The sequence below is a fragment of the Mytilus edulis genome, chromosome 12, assembly GCF_963676685.1.
Source record: "Mytilus edulis chromosome 12, xbMytEdul2.2, whole genome shotgun sequence".
NCBI classification, from domain to species: Eukaryota; Metazoa; Mollusca; class Bivalvia; order Mytilida; family Mytilidae; genus Mytilus; species Mytilus edulis.
In genome coordinates this window covers 21,336,245-21,361,376 of record NC_092355.1, presented here as the reverse complement: position 1 = coordinate 21,361,376, position 25,132 = coordinate 21,336,245, and the positions used below count along the sequence as shown (strand labels likewise).

The following is a 25,132-nucleotide window of genomic DNA, read 5'->3' as shown; positions in this document are numbered from 1 at the left end:
TCGGCAAAATACTACTCGACCCTATTCTCAAATATGCAGATGATAAAGTCATATGCGAGCGTGTACAACTGGAGTCATTACAGAAAGCACATGGAAAATTTACCATTATGGTTCCGGAAAATGACGAAAATAAATACCATGATAGGATAAAAGCAGACCTTGAAAATGGAAAGATACATTGTTGCTTGAACAATACGCAAATGGAATTTGAGGAATACAGGATTAAGTTTCGAAATATCATAAAAGATTTGGAACATAACTTGATAAGGAATTTGATCAACTGTAAGGACGACAACGGGATTAGTTCCTTTGTTATTTCATGCTTACGTGGTTATGATGAGCTTGTTGATTTTTTTATTTCTGTTGGAGCTGATGTTGACGGTCAGATTGGATTTTTCACACCATTAACAGCTGCGTGCCATGATGGATACTTCAAGACGGTTGAAATTCTACTCAAAGGAGGAGCAAACATAGACGTTGCTAATACTCAAGGTGAAACACCATTGTATACTGCTTGTGTTGGAGGCCATTATAGTTTAGTAAAACTTCTCATACAAAAAGATGCCGACATAAACAAACAAAATAAATATAGTCGCACACCTTTGTACGCTTCGTGTTTATTGGGTCATGCAGCAATAGTTAGTCTTTTGATTGATAAAGGGGTGAATGTTTACCAATATGAAGATTTACTAATAGCTGCCACTTTAGGAGGCAACGAAAAAATAGTCGAAATTATTCTTTCAAAAGGCTGTTGTATAAATAGTGTCGACATTGAAGGGAAAACCGCTTTATTCATTGCATGCGAAGAAGGCAATACTAATATAGTAGAGCTGCTTATTGATATCAATGCTGACATTTATATAGTCGATAGTGATGGTAGGACGCCGTTGCATGCCGCCTGTTGCGTTGGGAACAATGATATAGTCAGAATGTTGATTAACAAAAATGCAGATGTAAACATGCTTGATGTAGATTTAGAAACACCTTTGCACAAATCATGTAGGAAAGGTTCCGTAGACGTAATACTTACTTTATTGGACAATGGAGCAGATACTAAGCAGACAAATAAAGACGGACACACACCTGTTCATTTGGCATAAACAGAGGGTAAAATTGTAAATGCAAGCATTTTGAAGGCTTTAGGGGAAGATGAAGTAGGACCATATCAAGGTGCAAGTATGGCAGTAAGCAAAAACGATAAATGTCAGATACAAATCACGGCATGTACAAGCAATTCTGTAGGGGATGGCTGGACTCCTTTATATCAGGCATGTGTACTTGGAGATTTAGAAACTGTCCAATCGCTTATTAGATATGGGGCAAGTGTAAACATGCAAACGATCTCTGGTGAAATGCCTTTGAATGCCGCTTGTCAACATGGTTATGGTTTCCTAATGCAAACGTTACTAGACGAGAGAGCAGATATTAATCAAGCGCTAGTTTGTGCTGTTCAAAAAGATTATGATAGAGCGGTTAAAATTCTTTTATATAAAGGGGGAGATTTTGGCTATAAAGGAGTTGATGGGAAATCGCTTATAAAATTGGCATGTGAACATGGTTCAATCAAAGCAATCAAAATTCTGTCAGATAAAGGTGCAGATTTTACAGAAATAGATGTAAATGGGAAAACACTGATACACGTTGCATGCAATACAAATAGCGTTGAATTAATCCAGTTTCTTATAGACAAGGGTTTAGATCTTGGCATACCTGATAAATATGGAAAATTTGCGCTTTTTGTGTCAATAGATAAGGGGTTTTATGAATTATCAAAATATTTGGTACAAAAAAGTTGTCCTATATCGATATCAGAGGAGGACACAAAAACAGCTTTGATATCAGTTTTTGAGAGTGGAAATAAGGAAGTGTCCCAGTTGCTTGTTTCTAACGGTTACACAGAAAAGTTATCAAACTTTAATGAAACTATGTTATATTATGCGCGTAGGTTAGAAATTAATAAAGTCGATAGTGATGGTAGGACGGCGTTGCATGCCGCCTGTCGCGTTGCATGCGGCCTGTGGCCTGGTGAACAATCTATAGCCAGAATGTTCAATAACAAATATGAAGCTGTAAACATGCTTGAGCTTGATGTAGATTAAGAAACACCTTTGCACTAAAATTTTCAATTACAAACACGTTTTGCAGGATCTCTATATTGACGACTTCAAGTCTAAACCTCCCGATTGCACTTGTGCTAGTTCCCAATTCACATATAATCCCGCTGGCCACGTTATTACCGGTTACCTCAACATTGTCAATAGCACTTCTCTACGAAATGTGTTATCGAAAGGTCCGAAATATCGTGAGCCTAAATCCATCAATTGGAAATTCAACTGTAAAATTTTGATGGATTCAGTTGAGGATTATGCCAGGCAACGGGCTAAGCGCAAGAAGGAAGACGTAGATACTCTTTCCGAATGGATTAAGGCAGTGAGGTCGTTGATACAAATCAGAATTAAGAAACTGAATGGGTCTATCAATGCCCATGCTACGTCAATCTTTAAAGACCCAAATGTTGCAAAACACCTATCCTACCTCCATGACAAATATGTTGTTGTCCCCGCAGATAAAGCCCCAAACAACATCGTTTTTGTATGTAAAACTCATTACATTAACTGTCGATAAACGAATTAGGTATTGACAATTTACTTGGAAACTTAACATATACCCTCACGACACTTACCAAAGAGGAGCAGGATCTGCTTACCCTTCCGGAGCACCTGAGATCACCCCTAGTTTTTTGGTGGGGTTCGTGTTATTTATTCTTTAGTTTTCTATGTTGTGTCGTGTGTGCTGTTGTTTGTTTGTCTTTTTCATTTTTAGCCATGGCGTTGTCAGTTTGTTTTAGATTTAGATTTATGAGTTTGACTGTCCCTTTGGTATCTTTCGTCCCTCTTTTAGATCTATGTGATAAAGTAATGATGCTCCTAAAAATTGGGACTGATATTAATAAACGATATAATAAAATTGAGAATGGAAATGGGGAATGTGTCAAAGAGACAACAACCCGACCAAATAAAAAACAACAGCAGAGGGTCACCAACAGGTCTTCAATGTAGCGAGAAATTCCCGCACCCGGAGGCGTCCTTCAGCTGGCCCCTAAACAAATATATACTAGTCCAGTGATAATGAACGCCATACTAATTTCTAAATTGTACACAAGAAACTAAAATTAAAATAATACAAGACTAGCAAAGGCCAGAGGCTCCTGACTTGGGACAGGCGCAAAAATGCGGCGGGGTTAAACATGTTTGTGAGATCTCAACCCTCCCCCTATACCTCTAACCAATGTAGTAAAGTAAACGCATAACAATACGCATTAAAATTCAGTTCAAGAGAAATCCGAGTCTGATGTCAGAAAATGTAACCAAAGAAAATAAACAAAATGACAATAATACATAAATAACAACAGACTACTAGCAGTTAACTGACATGCCAGCTCCAGACTTCAATTAAACTGACTGAAAGATTATCAGATTCATATGAACATCAGGCACAATCCTTCCCGTTAGGGGTTTAGTATCATACCATCATAACATATATGAGAAGAACATAACCCGTGTCATGCCAACAACTGTTTTAAGAATAAATGTGTTTAGTTCCGATGCAAAGACCTTATCAGTGACTCAATATTAACGCCAAAATATGCAATCTTTAATGACTTGACAACAGTATCGTAATTATATCACTTCTTAATAAGTCTATTCAAAGGTTTTGTAAGTTTCTGAGGTGAATACTGACACCTTTGTGCTTTATAAAGAATATTACCATAAAAAATTGGATGTGAAATACCTGAACGTATTAGAAGTCTGCATGTTGAGCTATATTTACGAATGATGTCTTTATACCGGTGATAAAATTTAGTAAATGTTTTGACTAGTTTGTGATATCGAAAACCCTGGTGTAATAATTTTTCAGTAATACATAAATTTCTCTCGTTAAAATCTAAAACATTGTTGCATACACGAGCGAATCGTACAAGTTGAGATATATAAACACCGTAAGATGGTGACAAGGGAACGTCACCATCTAAAAACGGATAATTAACGATAGGAAATGAAAAATCATCCCTTTTATCATAAATTTTAGTATTCAGCTTTCCATTAGTGATATAGATATCAAGATCGAGAAAAGGGCAGTGGTCATTGTTAGTATTAGCTTTATTTAAAGTAAGTTCAACAGGATAAATTTCATTAATATACATACTGAAGTCGTCATTATTGAGAGCCAAAATATCATCCAAATATCTAAAAGTATTATTAAATTTGTTTATCAGATGTTGTTTCGATGGGTCTTTGCTTATTTTTGTCATAAATTGTAACTCATAACAATACAAAAACAGGTCCGCAATAAGTGGTGCACAGTTAGTCCCCATTGGAATTCCGATAATCTGACGATATACGGAATCCCCAAAGCGAACAAACATGTTATCTAGTAAATATTCAAGGGCATATATAGTATCAAAGCATGTCCAATTAACATAGTTTTTTTTGTTTATTGCTACTAAAAAATGACCTAAAAGAGTTTGAACATATATATTCACATTCTGATTTTTTGAATGCCCATTTAATTAGGTGTGTGAATTTTTTCTTAATGAGAATGTGAGGCAATGTGGTATACAGGGTAGAAAAATCAAAACTTTGAACAGATTCAAAATCACCAATATAAGCATGCAATTTATAAAGTACTTCCAACAAGTTCTTGACACTCCAAAAGTAATTTATTCCACTATTTTCGAAGGCCTTATTTGAACAATTTATTATCAGGTTTTTAATTGTACCAAGTGTGCTGGTAAGAAGAATAGACAATTTAGTAGTTGAACAATGGCTTGAAGACGAAATAAATCTATATTTGTAAGGGGTTTTGTGTAGCTTCGGAAGCCAATACATAGTTGGGACTTTCATTGTATTTGGCTCTGCTTGTAAAGCGGTGGCTAAAAGTTTATGTTTGTTACAGATTTCGTTTTCTGAAAATGGAGTCAGTTGGAATGTTGGTGAATTGGTGATTTCCTTTTTCAGAACCTCAATGTAAAATTTACGTCAAACAATACTAATATTATTAGCAGCTTTATCTGCCGGGACAAAAACAAATTCCTTGGCTAGTTCTTTTAGTTTATGTTTGATACGAGAAATAGGTTTATTGTGGTTATTGTAAAAGTTTATAGTAAAATGTTCTTCAAAATGTTGAATACGTATATCAACTATCTTCATTACTGAATTAAAAAAAGAGTCCAAAGATTTTTTGTCAGCTTTTTCCCGTTTTATCCATTTCATACAGTAAGTATGGAGTGAGTCGTGGATGATATTACGACACTCATTCCAATTAATAATTGACGGGGGACGATATTTATGTCCTTTACTGAGGAATGATTTTAACTCTCGGTCTTGAACGATGTTAAGATCTCCTGTTATAACATGGGAAATGGGTCCATAAATATATTCGGAATTACTGCAATTACATGAAGTCGGTGTATTTTCACTGATATTAACATCTTTACACAATTGACTATAATTAAACACAAATTTCCGGGTAGATTTCTTGTAAATATAACAAATAAGAGGTAGCTCAGTATTGTCAAAATATCCAGGAATTTGTTCTTTAACAGAATGGTCGTTAAATATACCGGCAATATTTACAAAATTAAAGCCTTTATTGACATACTTAATTTTAATAAAATGTTTTTTTATGATCTTCAGGGCGATCAATTTTGGGAAATAATTTAGAATAACAATATGCCATAATGATTTGAACAATTTCATACTTAGGACTGCTATATGAAATTGTGTTGCAATCCTCCAAAATTTTATTTTACTTATTAACCGGTAACGAACAGAATTTTGTTAACAGATAATGTCTGCCGTTTTTGAAATAGAAATTAGGTCCGAAATATTGGTATGATTGGCTCGAAATTTTCTTTGATTGCGATTTGTTCTACGACCGTGAGAACGTTTTTTACGAACAGTTTTAGAAACTATATCCAAAATGTTAACGGAATTGGTTCTAGATATATTACCAATTCCCATGATATTATCATTTAGACCGAGAGGGTAAACTGTCTGTAATTTTTTAATCCAATTTAATTCAATTATTTTCCGTGATCGTACAAACTTTGAATGCGATTCACCAGGCTGCTTATTTACTACTTCTAAAGGTTGAACTGCTAAATATTTAAAAGGATGGTTGTGCTTCTTAAGGTGTTGGTAAATAATACTTTTGAATTTATTGGGTCTTTTAAAACGATACAGATGTTCTTGAGTGCGTTAAGATAAATATCGTCCAGTTTCTCCTACGTACTGAATACCACACCCCGGTTTGTTTCATGTGAGTAAATAAATAATACTGTTTGTTTTTCAAGTTATATCAGTTTAAAAATTTAAAGAAAATGTGCGACCATTAAACGTGGACCTTACCGTATTGTTGGTGGAAAGACGGGGACATGTAAGTCATTTTTTGGCATGACACTTATCGATAGAAGGGTAACCACGATTTTTATTGTTAAAAATGTTAGCGATGGTAGTATTTTTAGATAACCGATTTTGAAGATTGAGACGTGTGGATACCCTTTGAACAAGTTTAGTATTTAGTAATTTTCCATTTCTAAGCTTCATAATTGTTTTGTTAGTGAATTATATGATAAAGGAGCAAAGATTGGCGTCCAGAATATGAACCAGCATACAATAATTGAAGTTATATAAAATGGATAAATTTGTTCGGCTAAAAATGTCAAACGCTATCAGTATTAAATAGTAGAATGGGGCTGAATATTGAAATACTACTTTTAGATAAATATTCCTAAAGTAATGAATTAGAGCAGTTCTCGCTCGGACACACACTCCATAATCTAGTATATTATAAGAGCATAAACCTGAAGCATGGATACACCCCTATTATATTAGCAGACATCGGTGGAAATGATTATTTATCGAACTATCTTCAAAACCACAAATGCAGTGACAATCGTACAGGAAGTATATTATCTTCTAACAAAAGTTTAGGAATATTAAATATTCTTTGCCCAGAGGTTAATGGAATAGTAAATCGTATTTTGAGGTTAAAAGATTATGGAAATGACAATATATTGAATGAACTGTATCAGGCATGTATAAGTGGAGCAGTAAAATCACACATTTATGAAATTATATATGATAGGGTACTGGTTAATTGTTTCTTCAGCCCCAACGAATCCTATGTGTCAACTTGTTTTAAACAAACCCCGTTGTGTTTGTCGTGTACAAGAGGACATTCGGAAGTAGTCAAATTACTGTTAGAAAATGGAGCAAATGTAGACTTGACTGTCGAAGATGATGGTTTTCAAGAAGATGATAGTTTATCTCTGACAATTCGATATGGATACACTCCTTTGTTTGCTGCATGCCAACGAAAATATTATAAAAAAGTTGAAATGCTTCTAGAGAGTGGAGCAGATGTAAACAAAGCTTTGTATGACGCATGCAGAGAGGGTTACTTAGACACTGTAAAAAAAAATCTACAAAAAGGAGCGGATGTTAATTCAATTGGTCGGTATGGTCAGACACCATTATATAGTGCGTGTATTGGTGGATACTCTACTATAGTTGAATTCCTGATCGATCAAGGGGCTATTATTGAGTCAAAAGTTCAAAAAAATGTGTTTGAAGAAAGAACATGCCTTCATGCTGCATACCTGTATTGTAATCATGGTATTGTACAACTTTTGATAAAGAAAGCGACTTCTGTTGATACATTTGGTTCTTTTGGGCGACATTTGATACATCTCGCCAGTAGTGACGGAAACTACAAAATAGTTCGAATCCTTATAGATAAAGGGGTTGATATAAATGCATCTGACTGGAATGGCTCTACACCGCTCATGGTGTGTGTATTACAAAGTATTATGGGTAATCATAGCGAATATTATTATCGTCAAATGGAAAAGTATAATTCATTTGATGATTTAGGTCAACTGCATGAAGATTATCCCGATCATCTATATGAACAATATAATCATTTTGGATCAAAATGCAAACTTCTAACAGAAAATCACTATAAAGTCATTCAGCTTCTTATTGAAAATGGGGCTGATTTTAACCAGGCTAATAAGCAAGACATGACACCACTATCTTTAGCCATGAAGATCGGAGATATGAAATTAACTGAATTTTTTTTACCCAAAGAGAGTGAGTGTGGAGAACAATTTACACGGGTGGAATCAGGTTGCTAGAAAAGGAAGGAGGCGTAACAAAGTGAACATTAACAATTTGAAAGTGAAATTAATACTTTTTGGACGATTTTATGTTTGAAATGATATATTGTGTAATACGGGTGGGGGGAAGTGGGGTTTTTAATTAATCTAACTTACCGAATATAAAATAAATATGGTCTCCACGCGGTTGTTTTTCCAAATGATATTTCTAGTAATATACAGTAGGAAAGGTAATGATAAATACTCCACAATGGGTAATATTATTCTTGCTGGAGGGTTAAACACACGCACAGACACAAAATCATGTTATATTTTTAGTGATAAAAAATGTTATTCGCCACTGCCCGATAAAAAATTATTTAACCCTCATGTTTTAAGAAGAAATAGTGTGGATAATATAACGTACATCACCTTGAGTTATCATTAAAATTACCTCTGTATACAGTCAGGTTCAAGAATACGAAAAAGTCGTACAGCTGGTGACTTACTATAACTCACTTGCCACACAAGTCGAAGTAGTAGTGTCGTTTATTATTTTATAACTTCAGAAAACTCTGTTTTTTTTTATGTATTTTCACTTCTTTTTAAAACGACCAATTGATTTTGTTCTGAATATCATCTTTTTTTTTTTGTTCTTCAAAAACTTTCTTTATTGTCTCGCTAGATGTCATTTAGATGATTGGTAAACGATATCGCAGTTTATAAATGCGCCTTTGAAAAACTACCTCTCCTTGTGTGGTCTTAAATAGTGTAATAAATGGGCCAAATTAATATTTCTTGCATCTTATTATATACATAATATTACTTAAATTATAGTATTGAGCTTCTAGATAATTGTAAACTTGGTAGCACGTCATCCTTCATTTTTAGAATTGAAAAAAAATGCGGGTGTAAAGGGGGAGGGGGGATTTTGACGAAGTATTATCCTGGCTGTTTGTATTTAGATATATAATTTGAAGCCTGCTGCATATCATGAATGCATTCTGGTTATACAGTATAGTGTATTGTATAGGAATAGAATATAACATACGATCATGTACCATTGTACATAACTTATACCAGTATTTATATTTATATGTTTTAGTATGAGGGTTTAAATGACTGTGATATAGATAAATGTTTTAAGCATAACTATGTAACTGTTATCTGAGGGTTATTTTTTCCCAATTTATTTGTTTATGTAATAAAATAAATGTCAAGAACATATTTTATGGAACCCCTTAAAATACGACTTTAGTAAAAAAAAAAAAAAAGACCACTTTGATCTTACACCTACAACACGCTCATGCGTACAAGCAGTAGAACATAGAGTCAATATTAGTTCATACTTGTTGTTAGACTTTAGTCCCAACTTCGTTCAACGCTCGTACAAGGTCAGGCTATCTGGATCGTTTGTGTTGTAGATTGATTATTTTGTAGTGATACATTAACAAAAAAGTTGGAAAGCTAGTCTGTTTAAGGAAAAGTCATATGTTGGTTGTGGTTGTGGTCTGTTCTGCTGTCTTATATATATTTTTGACAAAATGTGTCATCCTTTAAATTTATTTTTTGAGAAGTAAACTAATGTATTTGACTTCCATCATCGAGGATTTAAAAAAATGCGACCATGATACATTTTGTAAATATGTCACAGTGACCTACTATATCAAGATGAAATGAAAGTGACAGACTGTCAGGACCATGTGTTGTAAATTTATTTAGAAAAGAAAATATAGAAAATATGGTATGGTTGCCAATGAGACAACTACCCATCAAAGTTCAAATGAATGCGACATAAGCAATAACAAGTAACCGCAAGTCCTTCAACAATGAATATGACAAAATTCAATTGAGAAAACTAACGTCCCAATTTATAACTAAACAATTTAAGAGAAAAAAAAACTACAGACATGAACCAAAGACATACACTGAACCACGGGTACCTGTCTTGAAACAAGCACATAAAGGGTATTACGAGATTAAACAATGTTTGTTTGTGTTCAACCCTACCCTAGAGCGGACAGGGATTTTAAGACACAACATAAGAACAAACTATAACAATCAGTTGAAATTGATTGAAACTATCAGATCGATACAAGCAGAAAAAACATCTAACGAAAACACAGATCGGACATGGCTGTGTATTTATACATCTATTTTACGGTTAAATCGGATGTGTGGGGATGCTGTGGTCTGTTGAAAAATAGCAATACCGAATCCAATAGACATAATATTAAAGCAAAATAATAGTCAACAAAAGAAATTCCCGACAACAGGATTGATCCTCACGAACAAAAGGTTCACTATTGACTCTCGTATAGCTGCTTAAGTTCAGATTTTATGTATGTCATGGTTGATTGGTAAATATTACATGGATTACCAGATCAATAAATGAATACTAGACCTTATTTCTCATAGCAAAAGATGAACAAGGTGCTGACTAAAAAAGGCAAAATAAAGACCATGAAGAAAACAATTAAACCTAATAAAATCATAAAGTGGAAGCAAATTTACTACCTTCACATTTAAAATCCATATGGACTGTGTGTAAAGTTTCATTCTCACACACACAAAAAAAGCCCACCAAAATAATGTTGCATATCGTAGATTTGCATATAAGACTAATAGAGGACAGGGTTGTTTCTACCACGTATGGAAAATATTCTTATTAGTCAAGTGCAACAGAAATTTCATTATAATTAGGCAAATCAACATCCTTATACGCTGGTATTACTCGATTTATTTCACTTGACTGGGTGGGGTTTAACCGGTTCGCTCATTATAAACCAGTCCATCTATAGGTGTTTTAGGATAAACTCATCAATGAAGTGTCCTGTCATTCTTTTGTAAATTCCTTCAATGACAATGATAGGTGATTAGAAATCAACAATAATATAACGGCAATCATCCTTATCACACACATCTTCAAATAGACTGTCCTAATGCAAATAAAAACGTAAGCTCCGCCCGATCAGTTGAAATAACATTGGTAATATTTTCAACTAAAAATTGTATTATCGCAAACACGGGCCATGGATTATTGTTGACGTTGTATACCATACACACCAGCGATGGTTGAATGCTAATGAATAAAATTGAAAATTCTGAATACGGAAACGAAGGTGATCTTTCGTGTCTTATAAATGATTTAACAGCCAATACAATTTTCAATCTCTAGATTTTCAAGACACGAATATATGTATATGTTTAAATGGGTCAATAGTGCAAGTTTATTCTAAAAATTGGAACAGCATAGTCCTTTCTATTATTCCTCATCACGATCATAAAAATATCGAAGATGCAAGATAGGATTTCAAAAAGTCAAAGATCAAAAATCTTAGATTAGTCAATAATCAAACTGCTCTTTACAAAAAATCATCATGAAATGATAAGAAATTATATGAATGGGAGTATGGAGAAAATACAATAAAGTTCTCACAAAATGAACGAATGAAAATATCTCGTAATGCATGTTGAATATTATGGTATTAATGAACGAGTGTTTTTTATAATGTCCCTGTTATATGTCCAAGGTCTGTAATAATGGTCCAGGAAGTCTGTAATGGCCCGAGGCAACGCCGAGGGCTATTACAGACATCCGAGGCCATTATTACTGACCGAGGACATATAACAGGGCCATTATAAAAACACCCATTTCTTAATACATTTATTAACCAACTGAACAAAAGTGTATGTGTTGCTGCTAACTTGATGTACTGTCTTACTCTTTTAATGACAGTTTAGTTTAAACAAAATAATTTGTACTTCACCATTATAAAGCTTTAAATATACCAAATCTCCAAAATATTAAGTTGAAAGAGATATGTGTTAAAAAACAGGATGAACAGTGATCCCTTTATATGGTTCTTTAATGTTGGTTGCTGGTTACTAAATTAAATAAAATACAAAAAGGTATTTTACTGTTTACAACTTAGTTTTATTAACTTTATCAAAAACCCAAACAGGGCTTAATACAGACAAACTGGGCACTAATACAGGTCCATTACAGAAAAACAGGGCCATTACAGAAAAAAACAGGGACATTACAGAAAAACAGGGCCATTACAGAAAAAAACAGGGCCATTACAGAAAAACAGGGCCATTACAGAAAATATGTAATTTTTAATAAACAGTCACATTTGGCGATAATGCACTTAGTTGGTTAATAAAGGGAGATAGACCATTAAATCTGGATATCAGATCTCAACTTATTAATCAAAATTTGAACAAAGCATTCTACAAATAGTTTTTTTATGATCACGCCTTTTCATTAATTTGAAGCAACTTCATTTAACTTTCATTTGAAGTTGTCTTTTTGGAAATTATAACTCATCTCCTTATTTCATTATAAACGCTTTAAGACTCACACGACAGTTAATAAATCACCCCAAAGAAATTCGCATAGTTGGTTTAAGTTTCTTTAGTTGTTTAGTATATACGAAGTCTTTCAGACCGTATAGAAAAACATACACAAGTCTTGATGAATATTCTATCAAACAGGATATGCAAAATAGGACATTGGGACAGCGTATAGGCATGATGACAATCAATGCAAATATGGAACCAGTTGAGGGGACCAGTTTGATGATTTAACTATACATGTATGTTATCTTTTTATCTTATGTTAGTTTTAACTTTAAGTTTGTTCGATTGATTATCGCATTCAAAATCTTTTACAATTAAAACAAAAGGCGATACTTTAATTTAAATATTTCAAATAGTATACAGTGTATTGAGACTTAAGATGAGCGTTAAATGTAAGTCTATTCAATATAGGTTAATTAGATATTTTACACATTTTCTCGTTTTTCAGTCTTAAAGTATCATTTTTATATGACGAATTACACTCATAAGAAGGTTTATATTGAATTAAATCCAGAATTAAAATATGTAGTCGTTAATAAGAAACGGTTTTATTTAATTTTAGTCAGCCGTTCAGTTAGTATGTTTAAAATGTATAATTTTGACAATTTCCAGTTCAATTAATTTGATTCGGTTTGAAAGCTTTCTCATTATTCAATAATTGAATGTTGGACTTTTAATTGAATAATTTAAAGGACACATTGTAACGGACATTTATAAATACATGGGGAGCAATTTAATTCTAAAGTCATGCGAAACATATTACATCTACCTTTAATATATGTATCAAATACAACAACCATGAATACGTTTTATATACTTGAAAGACTAAGTTTTACTGTAAAACAATTGTACATTTATTTTAAAGAAAATCATCTTTTTTCAAACTCTTACCGTTTACTGCTGTTAAATTATTGTCTTCCCAATCGCTAATTTCTCTGAGTCTAATTTGGAGGGAAAACTTAACAAGTGCTACGAGATATGATGACCATTTTGTCAATGTTAAACCATTTGTATCTTATAATTCAGGTATTTAATGAGTCTTGGTAAAGATGGATGACATTTTCAAGAAGAAATCAAACGATATATTTTCCAAAAAAGTCATCGACGTCTTTGAGAACAAATCAGACAACGATGTACTGGCACCTAGAAGTGGCGGTATAGATGTCTTTGAGACGAGAGAAGATATCTTTGAAAACCCAGGATATCAGGCTAACATTTTCCCCGGAGACAAAGAGACAGAATATCATGAACCAAAAGTAAAAGATAAACCACTTCAGGTATATGTACTTAACAGAATAAACACCTTTAGGTATTTGTACTTACTAGAATAAACCACTCAACAGTGGCGTAGCTAGGCCATTTTAAAGTGTACGCCCGAACCTAGGTGAAGGTTCTAAGGGCCCCAGGTAGCGGGCCCAGGTCACAGCACCTGCTGGTAGTAGGTACTAGGGGTTCGAAGTACCCGGAACCTGACAAGTTATCGAGGACGAGATATCATTTTTCTCGCTATTAAAAATGAATTAATAACAATATTTTTTTTATAGATTCTAATTAGTTTTTTTTTAATGTTTAATTTATATTCATTGTGTTGATTTGGAATCTCATGGTTATTTTGTTTTAGAGAAAATGTCCAAACCAGTTATTTTAAAATGATTTTAAAGGGATCTGTGGTGTAAAGCAATTCCTCCACTTAAACCCATTTTATGAGCAAATTTCGTTTATGGACATGAAATAATTAATTTTCATTGATGTTCAGGTGTAATATGAATTCCGTTTTCGTAACCGTGGTTCTCGCTTGTGATTTCTTCCCGCTAAAGTGAACATTTTTTTTTATTCAATTACAGGATTTAAAAAAAATCAAATCTTCATCAAAAGTTAGACAGAAACTTTTTATGATCAAAATAGTGTCCAGAGCATAATGATCAGTAAAATACGGGAAATTGAAAAACAAATATTATTTCACCATTATGCTCTGGACACTATTTTGATCATAAAAAGTTCCTGTCTAACTTTTGATGAAGATTTAATATTTTAAAAAACTTTAACCACACACTGAACATAAATGTTGACGCCGCTAATGAGATCTAAGATCGCTCGCTATATATGTCTCGCTTTTGCGACAGAAATGTCGAAATAACAACAAAAACCCAAACCGCATTTCGAATCTCAGCAGAAGGAAAGTGAGGAGAATTCACAGTAGATTCAGACTTTGACAGAAAAAGAAAAGAAATGTAATACGATACTATTTGTTTTAAAAGTAATTTTTGTCTCTTTTTTCGTAGTTACAGGCTGTTGGGGAAAGAATTACAAGACTTCTTGTGTTTTTAACCAGGTTTTTTTTTCATTTATTAACAATACAATATTTGTTTATCAAAATGCAAGTGTACGCCCGGGCGTTTTGACGTAAACGTAGCTACGCGCATGCTCAATGTATATGTACTCACTAGATTTGACTGTTTAGTTGTGTTGTTTCGATTGATATCTTATACTGAGTCTATACCTGAGACAGGACCTGTTTGCATTTCCGTTGAACCTCAGATCACCCCAATTTTTGGCATGGGGTTCGTGTTTTGATTAAGTATTTAGTTTGTTCGGTGACCTAAAGTTGTTAATTTCTGTGTCCTCTGGGCTCTTCTTGAAAGTTGTCTTATTGGCAAGTATACATATATCTTCTTATTCATAATTAATACTAGAACACACCCGTATATCGCGGGTCCGTGACTGAATTAAAGTATATAACTATGCGCAAGCCTTATTTTAGTATCAGTATTGTCATCTGATAAAGTCATGCTGATTATAAGATACACAGTTTTCTCTGCTTTCAAATCTTTCTGTTTGAACCCGTCGAACTGGAACTTATCAATTATTGATAATATTAATTATTTGGATTACAAAAGGTCCTGGAATGGAGTATTTTTTAATCAACAGCATTGTATATTAGTTATAAATATTGAATTTTTGACTCGCTGTTTTACGTCATGCCCGCTAACAAATTGAAAACTGTACCTATACGCCTTACTTTAGTCCAGATTTCTAGTATTCGTATTGTTATCTTAGAAAGTCTAACTGATTAAAATACTACAATAGGTAATAATTTGACAATTAAGTAATGTCAACCCTGTGATTATGACCCGTGTAATACTATATAGCATATTAATCCTGAATACACGGTTTGGCGGTGCGCCTGTCAGATGTGGAACGTACAGATAAGGTAATCGGTAACAGGTGAATATACTATTGGTAGCGGTATCGGACTCGACCCGGAACTTCTTAATTATTGGCAATATTAATTACGTGGAAAACAAAAGGGCCTGGAGTGGTGTAATTTTTTATCTACACCTTTGTACTATATTAGTTATATAGAAAGTTGAATTCTTTGATTCGTCGTTTTTACGTGATGACGGCTGACAAATTGGACCTCGTAATTTTAGTATTATAGATGTATATATTCTTACAGGTTGCAGATATACTATGCCATGGAAAGTTCCGAAAGAACAGATTGCATGCCAAGGTCATACAAAGGACACCCGAACTTTGTATGAAAGGAGAAAATAAAAACATGAAAAAGAAACCGACTGCAGTCAAACCGAAGAGAGTGACAATTAAGGATGATTTGGAATGGTAGGAATTAAATCAAAGTTTGTTGGAAAAGTTACTCACAAGTAAAATAAATCATCCAAGTACACATTCGCTGCATCAATTTCGGACATTGCAAGGGGGTAATGAAATAACCGTGATAACATCTATATTTGCAGTCGAGATAATTATCAGCCGTTTTGTCAAAAGTCAGAAAAGAATTATATGTGGTTCCGATTGGTCCGCTCGGTGAAAGTGAATACATATCAAAGGGACTAGTGTGACTTGTTTATTCAGAAAAGGTGTTTCATTCTTTTTGTTGTTTTCTGATTCCAAACTAACAAACTAACTGAGTGTTACCCATAATTATTGACGCTTCCGTGTTTACTTATTTAAGACACGAAACCTGTAAGGTACCATGGAAAATATATGATTTTGGGAAGATGGTCAGACTATGAACAAAAAGATATGGACGATATAGGCCACGCTAACTGTTTAGCCGCTTAACGTGTCAATCTGTGTTTCGATGTAGTTACTTATTCACCATTCAAAAAAAGAATAAAGAATGAAGATTTAGAATGCATTTCTTCCTAACCAAAATTTGTAAACGTTGTGTGGCGTTTCTTGTTGTTTTCTAAATGCTACAAAAGTAGAAAGAAATACATCGTTTAATCAGTGTTTACTGAGCCTGTTTGAACTTTCAATAATGCATGCATATGTTGTTGGTGAACATACTTTTTACAAACGTAAAAACAAATACATTGTTTAATCGGGGTGTAGTTAGAAACAAATAAGTATGTAAGTAAGTAAGTAAATTTTATTTAGAGTCGGCATATATATACTAAAACATTGTTGTGACGTCATTCTATTGTTTAACCCGTTCTTTATTTCAGTGATTGGACTATCATTTACCTGTAAGAAATCATTATTTTACCTTCGCTGTATTTTTAAGAATATCCCTGCTCTTTCTTTCTTAAAAATATTGGACAGCTAACATGGCTAAAGGTAGCATAACTGATTCTTACAGGTAAATGATAGTTCAATCACTGAAATAAAGAAAAACCTATTAATTACCCCAATTGTTTTCATCATGTAAACAAAAGTACAACAAAAGAACAAATGACAATTGAAAAAAAACAACATTATATTATAGTCACCTTCCGATACAATAATTTTGTCACTCATCAAAAGTATTTTGAGGAAAGAAATCACTTTTAAATTGAATATTATCACTACCAATACTTATATCACAGCACATTTTTCTCATGTTTTATGGTTGTGTCTGTTAGCACTAATTCGCTAAGTTGATTATGCTCGTTGTAAATCTTGCTTTTTGTTGCTTTATGCATTTCTATGTTCAAAAGATTTATTCTCGTCCGTCTTAAGGTTATCAAAATTGACCTCTGGTGTTGCTCTTATTCTCCGAACATCATTTTCAATTAAAATTAAAATGAAAAAAGCAATTAAGTAATGTTTCTAAAATTTGATAGATCATACCGCAATACAAGGGCCATGAACAACCTCAATCTTATATTGTGTACAAAGTGCGAATCTAGAACTTCCTTCGTGAACTAGGGACCTATAATAGTTTTTGTAATTTTCACGTTTCGGCGTAACCGTTTATTTACAAGTTGTTGTTTTTCTAGTCTGATATTATTGCTTAAATATGAATATAATGCAAGACTTCGCTTATGAACGACGATGAATATGGGAAGTAGAATAAAAGAATACATTACCGCATTTTATCTGTCAAACAAACCAATCGTGTGTCCGATTCGCACTTTGTTCGCAAGTGATCGTTTTATAAAGATTTTTTTTTCAAAAGAAAATCGAGACAAAATTACGGTTCGGGAACATTTAAAAAACACACAAAGGACTGAATACAAAAAAAAACGAAAAAAAGAGCGACACGACCTTGCAGAAAAGTAAAAAAAAAAACAGAAAAAAAGGGGGGGGTTCGGGTGGTACCGTTTGGGTAAACAAAAGCAGTCTCTTGAAAATTCCATCAAAAGAATATAACTGACTGCATGTTGTTATCTCTTTATTTGTTCATATAAATCATTTAATTGAAATGAAATCGACTGCGATGCACTCGATATGGTTCAACAAGAACCTGTCTTCATATGCTATTCTCTTGTTTTCTCATTCACCTAGTAAAAAATAAAATCCGAGAAGAAACAAAAAACTAATAGGATAATAGGAGGGGACTGCATTTTAATTTTATATAATATTATATATTAAACTTGCAATAATTAACTGTTTTTCTTATATTCTCTTTGTAATCCACCCTGAAATAATGAATCTTAATAGATTCTGAATACACATTTGATTTTAATCCAAAGTTTGAAACAACACAATCACTAATAACGACATCTCTTTCTTCGTAGCATTTAGAATAATATAATTATATTTTCATCATTTTATCCATTTTAAAACACAAAACGCATGTTAAGGTATTCACGGAAACTGTGAGCGGAAATTATGTCTTATTCTTCATGTAGTAATAGCTGTTTACCTTCAGCTGTACATTCTTTTTTCTATGTTTTTTAAGTTGAGCTACTATTTAAAGGAGCCAACATGTAGGATATATTTTAATGTAATGAAAGTTTATTCACAAAACAATTTTCATGCTTGATGAAAATAAATCTTTGCTTGCTATTTTTTTTTTATTTTACCTTTTTCGACGTGTTAAACAATGTTTTAAGTAAGATATAAGCCTCTAACAGTCCATTCTGTAAAATATTGCGGCCTCAGACCTGTCCAATATTTTACAGAATGGACTGTTATCGGCTTATATCACTTACATAATAACTGACAAAACATGAGCTCTGGTGAGCTCTTTAACCGACTATCATAGTAGCGTTGTTCTAACAAACGATGAACGACAAACTGTAGACGTATTTTAAGCGAGTGCATAGTTTGTCAAATAAAATTGAGAATGGAAATGGGGAATGTGTCAAACAGACAACCAGCCGACCATAGAAAAAACAACAGCAGAGGGTCACCAACAGGTCTTCAATGTAGCGAGAAATTCCCGCACCCGGAGTCGTCCTTCAGCTGGCCCCTAAACAAATATATACTAGTTCAGTGATAATGAACGCCATACTAATTTCCAAATAGTACACAAGAAATTAAATTAAAATAATACAAGACTAACAAAGGCCAGAGGCTTCTGACTTGGGACAGGCGCAAAAACGCCCCCTATACTTCTAGCCAATGTAGAAAAGTAAACGCATAACAATACGCACATTTAAAATTCAGTTCAAGAGAAGTCCGAGTCTGATGTCAGAAGATGTAACAAAAGAAAATAAACAAAATGACAATAATACATAAATAACAACAGACTACTTTATTTAAACTTAGCAAACGTATGTTAGAAACAAATGATCAAACATGTGCGCGCTTAGCCGTTTGCATCGTTTGTTTTGGAAAGATATCAACCCTTAATAATCAACTTCAATGTTTTTTTTAATAATTACCAATGATTGCATTTTAGTCACTGAACATGCATAAATACATGTAGCAACATTTTATCATAAATGATCTCAAATAAAGTGGGTTTTAAAAATCACGAAGCTCATTCATAAACAAACTATGTCTATATACATATAATTATAAATTATCAGATTTGATGTAATTGAAGATCTTTAAAACGTTTAGTCTAGTTAACGACCGGAACGGTATAACAGTTGTGAGAGGGAAGATCTCAAAGTGTTATCTTTTTATCGTTCGCCTTTAGTCTCAAAGTGTTGTAATATATGTTTACATCTAATCCTTTCAAGTTAAGTAGAACTTGAACACTTGATATAAATACTACTTCGGCCTGAACTTTATAAATCAGTTGTATTAAAACATACCAAAATGAACTAACATTTTTAACCCCCCACATTATCTAAGTATGTGCCTGTCCTATGTCAGGAGCCTGTAATTCAGTGGTTGTTGTTTGTTTATTTGTTACATATTTGTTTTTCGTTCATTTTGTTTATATAAATAAGGCCGTTAGTTTTCTCGTTTGAATTGTTTTACGTTGTCTTATCGGGGCCTTTTATAGCTGACTATGCGGTATGGGCTTTGCTCATTGTTGAAGGCCGTACGGTGACCTATAGTTGTTAATGTCTGTGTCATTTTAGTCTCGTGTGGACAGTTGTCTCATTCATCCAACATCTTCTTTTTTATATTGATACAGAGACAGTTTTATTGTGCAAAACATTCTACAAAATTGAATTTTTATTTGATTTTTAAACATTAAGTTTTTTATCATATATAGCTATTTCTGTACGAGTTTTGCAATGATTTCGGTTTTCCATGTTAATTTGATTTTTAATAATATGACATATATTCATTGGAGAAGTTTTGTGTTGATGGTACACCTTTGAAATACCTTGATAGAGGGGGCAATACTTTTTAGTGTTAACCTATTATAGCCCTTTTCAAGGTGTTGCTATCTGTTATCTGAGATCAATTTAAGCTGTTAACTATTTTCAACCCACTTTGTTAACTGTTATCAGCATTTGTGCATTTTTGTTAACTGTTTTTGACAAAATCGGGTTGTTGTTAACATGTTAACGGAACCCCTATTGCCCCCACCTCTTGATAGATTTGCTATTACAGTTTTAGTATTGGGTCAGTGTATAGCTTGATATACCGCATTGGTCTCTGTCTGTTGGTGAAGACTGCATATTGACCTTGGCATGAATATATTCACACAGTTTTAGTACCGGGGACAGTTACGCCATCACGAGTTGATTGACCGTTATGGAATAACCGTTTCACAGATGATATCGGATATGTTCGTAACTACAATACCCTTCCCTTTTCACAAATGGGACCTACCGAATTAGACTATTTACCGGATTTGTAATAAATAAAGTAACACGACGGTTGTCACATGTGGAGCAGCCTCTGTTTAGCCTTTCGGAGCACCTGAGATCACCACCCGGTTTTTGATGAGGTTCGTGTTGCTAAGTCTTTAGTTTTCTATGTAGTGTCTTGTGTACTAATATTTGTCTTTTTGTCTGTTTGTCATTTTATTTTCTAGCCATGGCCATGTCAGTTTATTTTCAAGTTTGACTGTCCCTCTTGTATCTTTCGCCTCTCTTTTCAAGCTTGATATACTTGAAATACTGTATAGGTATTTGTCTATTGTTGAAGGTCGCTTATTGGCCTCGGCATGGATTTATATACACAGTGATAGTACCGAGTGGAGTTTATGGCTTGATATACTGTATTGGTATCTGTCTATTGTTGAAGGACGCTTATTGACCTGGGCATGGATTTATTGACACAGTGATAGTACAGAGGGGAGTTTATGGCTTGATATACTGTATTGGTATCTGTCTATTGTTGAAGGTCACTTATTGACCTGGGCATGGATTTATTGACACAGTGATAGTACCGAGGGGAGTTTATGGCTTTATATACTGTATTGGTATATGTCTATTGTTGAAGGACGCTTATTGACCTGGGCATGGATTTATTTACACAGTGATAGTACCGGGGGAGTTTATGGCTTGATATACTGTATTGGTATCTGTCTATTGTTGAAGGTCACTTATTGACCTGGGTATGGGTTTATTGACACAGTGATAGTACCGAGGGGAGTTTATGGCTTGATATACTGTATTGGTATCTGTCTATTGTTGAAGGTCACTTATTGACCTGGACATGGATTTATTGACACATTGATAGTACCGAGGGGAGTTTATGGCTTGATATACTGTATTGGTATCTGTCTATTGTTGAAGGTCACTTATTGACCTGGGCATGGATTTATTTACACCGTGATAGTACCGAGGGGAGTTTATGGCTTGATATACTGTATTGGTATCTGTCTATTGTTATAGGTCGCTTATTGACCTGGGCATGGATTTATTTACACAGTGATAGTACAGAGGGGAGTTTATGGCTTGATATACTGTATTGGTATCTGTCTATTGTTGAAGGTCGCTTATTGACTTGGGCATGGATTTATTTACACCGTGATAGTACAGAGGGGAGTTTATGGCTGTATATACTGTATTGGTATCTGTCTATTGTTGAAGGTCACTTATTGACCTCGGCATGGATTTATTTACACCATGATAGTACCGAGACGAGTTTATGGCTTGATATACTGTATTGGAATCTGCCTATTGTTGAAGGTCACTTATTGACCTCGGCATGGATTTATTTACACCGTGATAGTACCGATTGGAGTTTATGGCTTGATATACTGTATTGGTATCTGCCTATTGTTGAAGGTCACTTATTGACCTCGGCATGGATTTATTTACACCGTGATAGTACCGAGGGGAGTTTATGGCTTGATATACTGTATTGGTATCTGTCTATTGTTGAAGGTCACTTATTGACCTGGGCATGGATTTATTTACACAGTGATAGTACCGGGGCAGTTTATGAATTGATATACTGTATTAGTATCTGTCTATTGTTGAAGGTCGCTTATTTACCTCGGCATGAATTTATTTACACCGTGATAGTACAGAGGGGAGATTATGGCTTGATATACTGTATTGGTATCTGTCTATTATTGTTGAAGGCCGCTTATTGAATTGGGCATGGATTGATTTACACCATGATAATACCGAGAGGAGTTTATGGCTTGATATACTGTATTGGTATCTGTCTATTGTTGAAGGTCACTTATTGACCTGGGCATGGATTTATTTACACCGTGATAGTACCGAGGGGAGTTTATGGCTTGATATACTGTATTGGTATCTGTCTATTGTTGAAGGTCGCTTATTGACCTGGGCATGGATTTATTTACACAGTGATAGTACAGAGGGGAGTTTATGGCTTGATATACTGTATTGGTATCTGTCTATTGTTGAAGGTCGCTTATTGACTTGGGCATGGATTTATTTACACCGTGATAGTACAGAGGGGAGTTTATGGCTGTATATACTGTATTGGTATCTGTCTATTGTCTAAGGACGCTTATTGACCTGGGCATGGATTTATTTACACAGTGATAGTACCGGGGCAGTTTATGGCTTGATATACTGTATTGGTATCTGTCTATTGTTGAAGGTCACTTATTGACCTGGGCATGGATTTATTTACACCGTGATAGTACCGAGGGGAGATTATGGCTTGATTTACTGTATTGGTATCTGTCTATTGTTGAAGGTCGCTTGTTGACTTGGGCATGGATTTATTTACACCGTGATAGTACAGAGGGGAGTTTATGGCTGTATATACTGTATTGGTATCTGTCTATTGTTGAAGGTCACTTATTGACCTCGGCATGGATTTATTTACACCGTGATAGTACAGAGGGGAGTTTATGGCTTGATATACTGTATTGGTATCTGCCTATTGTTGAAGGTCACTTATTGACCTCGGCATGGATTTATTTACACCGTGATAGTACCGAGGGGAGTTTATGGCTTGATATACTGTATTGGTATCTGTCTATTGTTGAAGGTCACTTATTGACCTCGGCATGGATTTATTTACACCGTGATAGTACCGAGGGGAGTTTATGGCTTGATATACTGTATTGGTATCTGCCTATTGTTGAAGGTCACTTATTGACCTCGGCATGGATTTATTTACACCGTGATAGTACCGATTGGAGTTTATGGCTTGATATACTGTATTGGTATCTGCCTATTGTTGAAGGTCACTTATTGACCTCGGCATGGATTTATTTACACCGGGATAGTACCGAGGGGAGTTTATGGCTTGATATACTGTATTGGTATCTGTCTATTGTTGAAGGTCACTTATTGACCTGGGCATGGATTTATTTACACAGTGATAGTACCGGGGCAGTTTATGAATTGATATACTGTATTAGTATCTGTCTATTGTTGAAGGTCGCTTATTGACCTCGGCATGAATTTATTTACACCGTGATAGTACAGAGGGGAGTTTATGGCTTGATATACTGTATTGGTATCTGTCTATTATTGTTGAAGGCCGCTTATTGAATTGGCATGGATTGATTTACACCATGATAATACCGAGAGGAGTTTATGGCTTGATATACTGTATTGGTATCTGTCTATTGTTGAAGGTCACTTATTGACCTGGGCATGGATTTATTTACACCGTGATAGTACCGAGGGGAGTTTATGGCTTGATATACTGTATTGGTATCTGTTTATTGTTGAAGGTCGCTTATTGACTTGGGCATGGATTTATTTACACCGTGATAGTACAGAGGGGAGTTTATGGCTGTATATACTGTATTGGTATCTGTCTATTGTCTAAGGACGCTTATTCACCTGGGCATGGATTTATTTACACAGTGATAGTACCGGGGCAGTTTATGGCTTGATATACTGTATTGGTATCTGTCTATTGTTGAAGGTCACTTATTGACCTGGGCATGGATTTATTTACACCGTGATAGTACCGAGGGGAGTTTATGGCTTGATTTACTGTATTGGTATCTGTCTATTGTTGAAGGTCGCTTGTTGACTTGGGCATGGATTTATTTACACCGTGATAGTACAGAGGGGAGTTTATGGCTTGATATACTGTATTGGTATCTGCCTATTGTTGAAGGTCACTTATTGACCTCGGCATGGATTTATTTACACCGTGATAGTACCGAGGGGAGTTTATGGCTTGATATACTGTATTGGTATCTGCCTATTGTTGAAGGTCACTTATTGACCTCGGCATGGATTTATTTACACCGTGATAGTACCGAGGGGAGTTTATGGCTTGATATACTGTATTGGTATCTGCCTATTGTTGAAGGTCACTTATTGACCTCGGCATGGATTTATTTACACAGTGATAGTACCGGGACAGTTTATGGCTTGATATACTGTATTAGTATCTGTCTATTGTTGAAGGTCGCTTATTGACCTGGGCATGGATTTATTTACACAGTCATAGTACCGGGGTAGTGTATGGCTTGATATACTGTATTAGTATCTGTCTATTGTTGAAGGTCGCTTATTGACCTCGGCATGAATTTATTTACACCGTGATAGTACAGAGGGGAGTTTATGGCTGTATATACTGTATTGGTATCTGTCTATTGTTGAAGGTCACTTATTGACCTCGGCA

General features: G+C 34.3%; 3 protein-coding genes across 3 annotated transcripts; all 3 read left to right on the top strand.

Annotated features, from left to right (window-relative positions):
• Positions 1-1,178: 1,178 nt before the first annotated feature.
• Positions 1,179-2,099, top strand: LOC139497507 (kinase D-interacting substrate of 220 kDa-like). The gene has a single exon (XM_071285735.1). It carries the CDS (start codon positions 1,179-1,181, stop codon positions 2,097-2,099), a length of 921 nt encoding a protein of 306 aa, XP_071141836.1.
• A 5,303-nt stretch (positions 2,100-7,402) lies between these two features.
• LOC139497505 (fibronectin type 3 and ankyrin repeat domains protein 1-like) lies at positions 7,403-8,200 on the top strand. The gene has a single exon (XM_071285734.1). The coding sequence runs from the start codon at positions 7,403-7,405 to the stop codon at positions 8,198-8,200; it is 798 nt and encodes a 265-aa protein (XP_071141835.1).
• Positions 8,201-13,558: 5,358 nt separating this feature from the next.
• Positions 13,559-16,239, top strand: LOC139498003 (uncharacterized). The gene is made up of 2 exons (XM_071286292.1): positions 13,559-13,803; positions 15,984-16,239. The coding sequence occupies exons 1-2, from the start codon at positions 13,576-13,578 to the stop codon at positions 16,149-16,151; spliced, it is 396 nt and encodes a 131-aa protein (XP_071142393.1). The 5' UTR covers positions 13,559-13,575; the 3' UTR covers positions 16,152-16,239.
• Positions 16,240-25,132: the final 8,893 nt, after the last annotated feature.

What these genes read in the sequence shown, in the direction of transcription:
- LOC139497505 (XM_071285734.1), top strand. Translation starts at nt 7,403, where the DNA reads ATGCTTCTAGAGAGTGGAGCAGATGTAAACAAAGCTTTGTATGACGCA.
- LOC139498003 (XM_071286292.1), top strand. Translation starts at nt 13,576, where the DNA reads ATGGATGACATTTTCAAGAAGAAATCAAACGATATATTTTCCAAAAAA. An exon ending in TAAAAGATAAACCACTTCAG is followed by an intron (nt 13,804 to 15,983) that starts GTATATGTACTT and finishes ATATTCTTACAG; the next exon opens with GTTGCAGATATACTATGCCA.
- LOC139497507 (XM_071285735.1), top strand. Translation starts at nt 1,179, where the DNA reads ATGGCAGTAAGCAAAAACGATAAATGTCAGATACAAATCACGGCATGT.